General features: G+C 31.1%; 1 protein-coding gene across 1 annotated transcript; it reads left to right on the top strand.

The window, feature by feature from the left end:
* The first annotated feature begins 3,971 nt into the window (after nucleotides 1-3,971).
* On the top strand, nucleotides 3,972-10,371 carry LOC145192755 (uncharacterized). The gene is made up of 6 exons (XM_080070077.2): nucleotides 3,972-4,398; nucleotides 6,898-7,083; nucleotides 7,460-7,859; nucleotides 8,173-8,360; nucleotides 8,469-9,142; nucleotides 9,360-10,371. The coding sequence occupies exons 1-6, from the start codon at nucleotides 4,040-4,042 to the stop codon at nucleotides 9,896-9,898; spliced, it is 2,346 nt and encodes a 781-aa protein (XP_079926203.2). The 5' UTR covers nucleotides 3,972-4,039; the 3' UTR covers nucleotides 9,899-10,371.
* The last annotated feature ends 174 nt before the right edge of the window (nucleotides 10,372-10,545 follow it).

Genomic DNA, 10,545 nt, shown 5'->3' with positions numbered 1-10,545 from the left:
GTATGCGGTAAAAAAGATGAAAAAAGAAAGTCGCATCAAATTTTTTGTAAAAATATTCGTCTTTACGTGTAGATCGATCGTTTTAATATTCAAATTCCAAACTTACCAAGTTCATGTGCCATTATTAATCAAAAAAGTTTTTTTTTAAATAAGATTTTCAAAATAAAAAGCCTGTTCACCCTACAATTTTTGACGCAGATTTCAATATGGCACCAGCTTATATTGACAATTTACATCTAAGTCGAAAAAATACTCTGATTAGTCGAATTCTCCACCATTCCAGTCAATTCTTTTATGGAAAGGTTCTGCAAACATATCTATTTTCTCCAAATATTTATTTCACAGTATACAAAATAAATCATTTGTTACATTAGGACTTTCCTACAGCATAGGACTTTGTTAGTTCACACCACGGTATGAGGTTGTTTATTATATTGGACTTTTAAAACCCTGTTTACACTAATAATAAAACGCGGTTTTGCTATAGCATTCTAGTTTGAAATACTATAGTTAAAACGTGTTTTATTGCTGGTTTAATGTTTTTTATTTAAGTTTTAAAATAGTTTTTGGTAATGAAGTTGCGACTTAACAATAATGTTCTTGTGTCTTAGAAATTATTGAGGTTTACTGCATTTGTGGTGAGCCGAGCATTTTAAAGTGTACCAGTTGTGCCAAGCAAAGTTACTGCAGCGAAAAATGCAGACAAAGAGATTATTGGTTGCACAAAAAGTTTTGTTCGAAGAAAATTTAATTACCTGAGGTTTCAGTCGCACTATGCCTTTGTTTTCATTTGTTTTTTGATGCTGCAAGAGCAATTATCGCAAAGTATGCAAAATGTTATGCTGTTGCAGTGTTTAATAATTTTTTGATGTTTTCCGATCTTAAAGGAGCACTTAAGATTTTTTTTGGGTTATGTGAACTTTACACGTCATGTTTCAATAGTGTTTAAAATTTAAATATTTATAGTATTTAAGAATTAAAATAATGTATATAATATGTATTACTCTGAAGAAAAGTTTAAACGTGTATCGAGTTGCTTATTTAGCAAAGTAACCCTAATACAATTTTCTTTTTTTTATTTTCTTTTTTTTTTTTTGTTTTTGTTTTTTTTTGTTTTTGGTTTTTTTATAAATCTAAAGGGTATCCTATTTGAGGAGAATCTACCGGATTCCAAGGAAGGATAATTAATTAGGTGGGATCATGTGACGGATGGGTAATAGCTTTTCAGTTGACACCCTTCTTACAGAACCTTTTCATGACTTTCTTTTAGTTTTGGCGATTACGAGGTAGCAAGAAAATGGCTTCACTATTGTGTCACATCCAGCTGGCGGTTGTAAATCATTCTTTTTAGGATAGTAATAAAATCTTTACCCTTACTTGCAACCAAAGCTCTAGTTTCACTTGACAAACTTATCTAACTATAATCCCAATGCTTAGTCAGACCGAGAGAAAAGGGGATAAGGGTAGGGAATGGGGCTAATGTGAATATTGCTTTCAATCTGACGCTGGATGAGGGCCCACAATTTAGAGGGATGAAAAAAATCTTTTTTAAGCCTTTTTTTTTTTTACAAGACTTGTTGATTGCTGTTTTTTTAATGGATAGACTTGCAAATGTAAAATTTTATTCAATTAGAAAAAAACTGGGTAGTAAATGATACTGTTTTCCTAGCAAACTAGTTGCTTTGCAATTATATTGCTAAGGTTTTTATATTGATAAGAATTTTCCTAGCAATATAATTGCTAATTTGGGTTGCAAGTAAGGGTAAAGATTTTTTTCTTATCCTAAAAGGAATGAGTCAAACGGATGTGACACAGAAAGTGGAGCCATTTTACAGCCACGCATTTCGCGACGACAAAATTTCTGTTACTCAAAATATAAATGACTAAACATGTCAAAACGTCTCACAAATCAATGATCTCAATCCACCCCTCTATCCACCCCTATGGATATAAGATTTTCGCCGATCAATGGTTTAACAAGACTACTGCTTAGGAAAGGTTTACAAAAGTTAAGAGTTTTTCATCAAATTTAATTTAGCTAGGTGTTAAACTAACGGCATAAATGGGCTGTTTTTGTAAAGTTTTTCGATAAGTTGGAAAAATACGAGTGAGTTTTGAGTTAAATTTACGGAAGAAGTAAAATCGTGAGAATAAGGCATTTATTTATTTCTCATAGCAATTACAACCGAGCACTTGAACAAAACATAAAATTGATATTTTAAGCGGTTTGTTTACAATTATTCTTGACTTTTGGTATTGTTGGATTTTATCCCTTTGTATTTCCGACGAATATCTTATTGGCGAAATAATTTGAAGAGGTCCCATCTATCAAATTTTCATTAAATGTAGTAGAAACTGTTTCGCCGCTCGGATTTTAAATATTTGAAATTTAAATCAGACAGTAGTGGATACATATATATATATATATATATATACATACATACATACATACATACATACATACATACATACATACATACATACATACATACATACATACATACATACATACATACATACATACATACATACATACATACATACATACATACATACATACATACATACATACATACATACATACATACATACATACATACATACATACATACATACATACATATATTAGGGGAGGCCTTCATTTTCAAAAAGAAGACCCTTTCCCTCTTTCGCTTTACTTCTCAAGAAAAAGTAGAAAACAGGGTTGATTTCTTTTGAAATTGAACGTGTTTTTTACTTTATCCGACCCTCAGATACACAAACAGAATTTTCCAAGTTTCTTTCAATTATTGATTTCCCCCTCTAACTACCACATCCTTTTAAGACATTTATTATACTTTGATCAAATTTACTCAAGTCAATTCAAATAATTTTGCCAATTTAATTTAAGCTTATATGAGTTCTTGAGGTTCTTGCATTCTTTTTGACGTCGGCATTTTGTTTTTGAAGTTTTTTATGATTTTATACTTTTTAATTAAAATGTCGTAATGCTTTGCAAGTCTGTCGGGATGCTTTGTTACCTTTCTTATTTTTTTTTTTTTTTATATATAAATATAAAAAACCAATATAGGGGGAAAAAATATGGCCAACTTTAATATTTTTTTTTAAAAAAAGAAATCGTTATTGTTCCGCTACATACTGACTATTATAAAGTTCATATAACATGTATAAAAAGGAGGGGGCGATTTTTTTTTCCTGATTTATAACTAAATTACTGTAAATTAAGACTTTAGAATATTATGGGTTTTTTAAATAGATAACTTTAAAAACTATTGAAAATTCTGCAGGAGATAAGGCGATAAAAAAGCTGCCACACCCTTCAACCCCATTGCAGCCAGTCTCTGGGCTCTAGAAGCCTATCAAATTAAGTTGCCCCGCGCTTTATCGAAACAAAAGTTCGTCGAAAGAAAACGAAGTAACGAAATATTGTGAAACCTTAATTCATTCAAACTTCAATTTAAATGTTTGGCAAAGGAATTTTAACGGAAAAAATCACTTAAAATGTCAGTAGATGATGGTTGACCATTTGTTTGTAAAAAAAAAAAAAAAAAAAAAAAATGTCCAAACTCTAATAAAATATCCACGTCTAAACTTTTAGCCTCAAAAATTTGATAATTTTTATCTTTTTTTAAAACTTTGAGTTACGTTTTTTTTTAGGTGTTAAACCTTTGACTTGGTTGTCTTGGTTAATTTTTACTTTCAAACAAGTTTAGCGACTTCAAGCCATTAACGTTTCTTGTTTCTAAAATCAAAGTGGTTTCTGCTGTTTATAAATGTGCATGCTTTCACCCAAAAGCCATTGCGCGTTTTGTTGATAAACAGTAGTGTTGTTGTTGTTTTTCTGATATATCGCAACAGCGCTAATACTTGCGGAGAATCATAAAATTTAACGGAGAGTATAAACTCATGATTCAAACACAAACGGAGAACTTTCATAAAAATAATTTATCTCTGTTATCATAAAAACAACATGTAAATCGAATCTTCCAAAACACGTTCTCTTCATAGAGTAACTTTTGGAGGGAAAGGTACTTAAATCATGGCTTGTATACCTGATGATCACGAAGACCCAGCTCTAGCATTATTATCATTGCGACAAGGAGATTCCCAAAATGAGAAATCAAAGAAGTCAGGATGGTCAAATAATGCACCTATTGCGAAGTTGGCCGGTAGAGAGTTTGAATACATGGTTCGTCAGAACAGAATTTTAATAGGAAGAAACAGCAAGCTTGGAGATGTGGACATAAACATGGGCCATTCCAGTTTTATTTCTAGAAAGCATTTAGAAATAAAGTATGATTCGCCTTACTTTTATCTTTCAACTCGTGGAAAAAATGGTGTTTTTGTTGATGGACAGTTTCATCGAAAAGGATCTGAAAGAGTTCCTCTAAAAAACAAGTAGATCTTTTTTATTTTAATTGTCTTGAATCTTGCTATATAACCTTGTAATAAGACATTTCTGTTGAATAGGGGACAGTTACGTGGTTACTGTACAGTTGTTTAAACTTAGGTAAAAAATTGTGATAAAATCTCACATGCTAAAGGTGCATCATTTCATGTATTTGTGTCATCTATTCTTTGGTCAAAATTCAGGTATTTTAAGAAGATTTATATAAAAGCTTTATATTAGATAATTCTAGAAACTTAATCTGTTAGTTATTCTTGTAAAAAAAACTTTCCTTAAAAATCCATAACATTCTTTTTTCTTTTTCATTAAACTCAAGTTGATATCAAAACCATTTCATATATAAAAAAAAGATGAGTAATTATTGACATAATGATAAATTTTGTTTGATTTCATGGCATTTTTATCATCATTAATCTTGTGATATATTAAAATAGTTATACGTTTAAAGAATCCTGATTGATTTTAAATTGTACTTTACTCATTAACTGTTAATAGAGGACTTTTACCAGCCATTGTGCCAAGTACACTGCTGAGCTAAAGTTCTTTGGCACTAAGTATTTTTTGAATAAATAGACAAATACTGATTAAATAAAGAAATAAATTATCTTTAGAAAACTAAAACAGCTAATAGTCAAAAAACTTCTAAGTTTCAATATGGCTCTTATCAATATCAATCAATCAATATCAATATATTTTGTGTTAAGGATGTTACAAAAAAACACAGGTCATTGCAAATAGTAATTCATTAATAAAATGCAATGACCTAAATAAGATAAAGAAAAGACAAGAAAAAAACATGATTATTATAATTATTCTTATAATTCTCATCATTCTAGTGAGAAGATTTCATAGTTGAGCTGGATCTAACTTATTCTTTTTCTTTTTTTTTTTTTCAAAAGAGTACAAAAATGTTCCTCAGAAGTTAGTTTCTTTTTTCTAATTTGCCAATCCAACTCTGCTCACTGTAGTTTGGATCTGGAAGTTTAAATCGGAAGATTACTCTCTTGTTGTTTTTTTTTTTTAACCAAATATGTGAAAAATTTAATTTCTTAACAACTACAAGCCACATTCAGACTTTTTAAGCCTGAAACAGTCAGTAAATAATATTCATTTAAAAAACACTAACAAATATGATATAAATTCTTGTTTCCCACATTTACAAGCATTTTTTATGATTTAAAATCTAAAAGTTATGTAAATCTTCAATAGTTTGGACATTGAACAGATAAACAGTGGCTTAACAATAACAATACCTAGGAGTATAAGTTAGACAAAAAAAAGCTCCAGGATTTTCCCCTAATTATTTAGATTTTATAAATCTCTATATGTATAGGTTTAAATTGATTAGTCCACGTTCACTTTATGTAAGTCATCTCATTGTTTAATAAAATGACTTTTGAAGTTCTTTTGATATTCTTTTTAGTTAGGGTGAAAGAGTAAGAAATGTTATTACTAAGAATGGCGTTTTCTTTATTTTAATTTTGATGCAACACAGCAACTATGTTTAAGGACAATATCTTGTTGCGTAGTAAACCTTTGGTCAATAAGCTTATTTCTTGCATAAACTGCTTTTGGGATGTTTTTATTTGAGGAAACACTTGGCCTTGTATAGTGGACTGACCCCAATAACAACAGTTGTTTCCCAAATCAATACTGAACTTCCTCTGTGTTTGGAGTTACACAGTGGAACATAATCTTTTCATTAGCTGAATTTTGCATGTAAATCTGTCTTTACTGCTAAAAGCCTGATATTTTAATTGATGTTAACATAGCCTTTTTACATTTGTTGACAGTCCATTACTTTTTTCTGTGGCCACTGGAGTTTCTTGTTTTTTGCCATAAGGGTGGCTTACAGACTGCAGCCCTATCATAAAAACTTAGGATAACTTCATTTAGCTGCATATGCTGAAAGTTTTTTGTTGTGCCTATTATTAAAATCGGCTACAATCTCTGGGGCCAGTTAATTGTCTACGCTGTAAGGAAAGTAAGATGATTTATTTGCGTTCTTGTTTTAATGTTACAAAAGATAGCATATCACTCTTTTTTCTAGTAGGTCATTGATGCCTTATTTACTAATTTCTTTCTTGCTTATACTGGTGAAGTTTTTTAACAGTTGTGATCTAACTGTTGAAAGTCTGGTTTTAGTCTTGAATTATATGATAAATTTTTCAGTTTCTTGAATGAAGCTGAGTTTCCAGGCTATAAAAAGTATGGGAGAAAACTAAACTAATTCTACGAGCAATTAAAGTTAAAGTAACAAGCCATAGATGAGTAAATAATGAAGTTAAGCGTTTTTGACTGAAGGTTGTTTACATTATCAAAAGAGTTATTGTCATATTTCAGAAAAACAAAAAGTGTCATATTTTTTTTCTTTTTTTTTTTTTTTTTTTTTCCAAAAATTTCTTGTACAGAAAAAGGTTTTAAAGTTTTTAAAAAATAGAACATTGATAATTTTGAATATAAATTTTTTGATTTTAAAATCTTTTTAGATGCGTTTTAAGATTTCCTTCTACAAATATTAAAGTCTGGTTTACATCTCTCCTTGACAAGTCGGCTACAGACAACCATGTAGCAAGCCCTCCGAGACAAAAGTCTATTATTCCACTTCGAATAAGTATCCCAGATGTAGATTCAGTTTACTCTTTGCCTGCTCCATCACCTTCTGGCACTATCAGGTATGTTCATCAGAATCTGTTGTTAACAATTTAAAAAGAAATGTTTACATTTTAAACTGTAGATAATTTTTTTCTCAGTGTTAAGTTGTTGATAAAGTAAACCTATTATTGTAGTGTTATGGTTTTTTGGTTATCATTCTTAGATTGTCACTTTTTTTTTGTTTTCTTTTGTTTTCTTTTGTTTTTTTATATTTAAAAGAAATATTTAATTACAGATGAACGGTGGTTGAATAGCATGTAGATAATTTTTTAATTCTATTTTTAGAGGCTTACTGAGCCTATAACAGAAATTATGTTATTAAAAATTGTGCATTTTTCTCCTTGGTTATAAAAGATCTAAGCAGTAGCTTATTCTTCTGTTTAAATATTTGTTTAGCGTACCTAATTCTTGTCCTGTGAGTCCTGCACAACAAAATCTTCCAACTCCACCTGACTCTCTAAGCTCTAGCCAGCATCAGAGCTATACTTCTGAATTACTTGCAGCAGCCTCTGCTGCAGCTGATGATGAAAAAGATGAAAGTGATGGAATTGATGAGTTTTGTGAAAAATCCAGTCAGGATTCAAGTGATGAAGCCAGTACCCCTACTACCATAATGCCTCCTATGATCATAGATGGTAAACCAAGAACCTCTGGTGAAAAACCTCCTTACTCTTATGCTCAACTGATAGTTCAAGCTATAACTTCTTCTGCTGATAAACAACTGACTTTAAATGGAATTTATCAGTTTATCATGAAAAACTACCCTTACTATAGAATAAATGATAAAGGCTGGCAGGTATTTCCTTTATTATAATGACTTTTTTCCCTTACATGACCATCCGAGTATTATCTATCACTCATATCAGAACATAGTCCTAATTAATTTTAAAATGCAATTTATTTTACAATGATTAATCCTTAAACTTGATGTTTCATACATAAAGATTTTGTTACTAAATATGGATAGTTAAAAGTTTAAAAAAATAACTTTAATATTCTTAAATATGGAATCTTTTTTTTGTTTTTGTAATTCAAGAATAGCTTTTTTAATATATTTTTTGTGCTGTGTTATATAAATTTATATATCTTTCTCAAACTAATTTTTGTAGAATTCAATCCGACACAACCTGTCTTTAAATCGATATTTTTTGAAAGTTCCTCGATCTCAAGATGAACCTGGGAAAGGCTCTTTTTGGCGTATTGATTTATCATGCGAGACTAAGCTAATGGAACAAGCATTTAGAAAAAGGCGACAGAGAGGTGTGCCTTGTTTTAGACCACCTTATATATCATCAAGGTAAGTATTCTAAATAATTATTATAAGTTGGCAGCATTTTTACTTTTCATAATTTCAGTGGTTGTGTTTTCTGTTACTAATATAAATGTAATTATGATTAAACAATAGGTCTGCTCCTGTGTCACCTACTCAAGGTGTTATGCTGCCTCCAACGTTTAAACCACAGTCCAGAAATAACAGTGAAGATGATCAACAAGATTTAAGTATGTCTAATCTTGAAGAACAAAATGATCTTAATTCTACATTGCCTCCTGCTTTGCAACCTGTTAGAATCTCTTCAGTTAGTGCTCAACCTAGTCCTCGTTCTGTATTCTTCACTTCAAATAAGTTTATAGGTACAGTAGGATCTGGACAGGTAGTTCAAGCAACTACTGCAAGTCGCCCTTCCTCTGGAATATATTTACAAACAAATGACAGGCAGCCAACTGAGGTTCGATCACCACTTAACCCACCAACTGCAATGATGTTTCATCAACCAATAAAGTCCCCGTTACTAAGTCCTAGTCAAATTGGAACTCACCCAACCTCATCATATAGCCATACAACAATCGTAACATCAGTGGTTCCTTCTGCTCAACTTCTATCTTCTGCTCAACTTTTAAGTGTAAATGCATTAAATCATATGATGAGTCAACAAGGCTCTATGGTCCCTATCACTTTTTCAGTCACCAGTTCACACTTGGATGCTCTGCAATCTTCAAGCTCTGTCGAGGATCAAAAAGACTCAAACAAAGGGGATAAAGCATTTTCTATAACTGATATACTGACAACCAGAAACACTGGTAGAAAATTTTGAGTTTGGTTGATATTTCTCAGATACCTTTTACTTTCTAAATACAATATTTTCAAAAACTGTTACTCTAAACGTTTTTAAATGCCTTTAATAAAAAATATCATTTTGATTTAAAAAAATTATATTTAATACATAATTTTATTTAATGTTATTTCTAATGTAAGGAGAAAATGCTAATTTCAATTACATCTTTTTTTTTTTAACAGCTCAGCAAAGTTCGGTTAATGGTTTACTTGGTAAAATTGGTTCTGCACCATATCAAAATACCAGTAATCCCCAAACTCTTGTTGTCTTAGCCCCCTCTTCTAGCATTCTTCAAAATCCTACTGAAGCCCTGCAAGCAGCGAAACGTGCTTATCCTCGACCAGCTCTTCATCAAACTGTAGACGTTAAAAAACGAAAGCTGAGTGACCCTATTACCTCTAATGCTGAGGTAAGTAAAAGTCGACCTTCGCTAACACTGCGGCATCAATTACAACAGCATTCTATATTGCAAAGTTCGAATGCCGTTTTTCAACTACAACAACAACAAGTCGCTCGTCTGTTGCAACCGTTACAATTATCTCAACAAGATATCGAACAGAGTATATTAAACAATTCTGAACCAAACCTAGAAAGTCATTCAGACGTTATTTCACGCCAAGTTAAAACGGAGCAAGGCTGCGAAGACCCAGTGCAAGTCGAAAGCTTAAGTATAAACTCCGGTATGGTTTCAGCTGTCTGCGTCACATCGGCAAGTTCATAGCAATAATTTCGCTGGTAGAAAAAGTAAATGATTCAGAGCGGTGCATAATGACTAAACATATATTAGTGCGACGTTTGCTTTATCTTAAAATTGCTGCCAGGTTACATATTACAAGCTACAAATCGAATCTTAATAAATTTGACAACTTTAAGTTTTTCTTTTTCTCTTAAGGAGAATAAATCAGCATGCTGGATAATGTTGATCACTATCAAATTTGACAGTTTTAGATTCTGCGTACAAAAGATAAGTTGCGTGTGTGTGTGTGTGGACCAACTGTTTCACTTAAAAGTACTTAACGTACGTAAAATTTATTACACACCGGATTAGTTTTTTGTGTGGACAATTTATATCTGATGTCTTAAAATTAAGTTACCTCGACAGAAAGAAATTTAATTTTTTATAATTTGAAGTGTGTTGATAATGTAAATATTTTTTAGAACTCCAGTATAGTTGATATATACATTTTCAGTTTATTTGTCCGTATCGGTTGCTTTTCTTGCCCCATTATCTTTCTAATCGTCTCTTTAGGAATGAGTTTTGTCTGGTAAAAATGAAATATACACGCATGCATACACATCAGCTGTCATAAAAGTTGTTTTGTATACTTAGTCGGAAAATCATTTGGTTGACTTAAGATTTGACTATGA

Source organism: Hydra viridissima, unplaced genomic scaffold, assembly GCF_058129835.1.
Source record: "Hydra viridissima isolate aposymbiotic clone 2 unplaced genomic scaffold, HvirCarnegie_v1 scaffold_14, whole genome shotgun sequence".
Lineage (NCBI taxonomy): Eukaryota > Metazoa > Cnidaria > Hydrozoa > Anthoathecata > Hydridae > Hydra > Hydra viridissima.
Note: the sequence above shows the minus strand (reverse complement) of the source record. Positions and strands in the feature narration are given on the sequence as shown.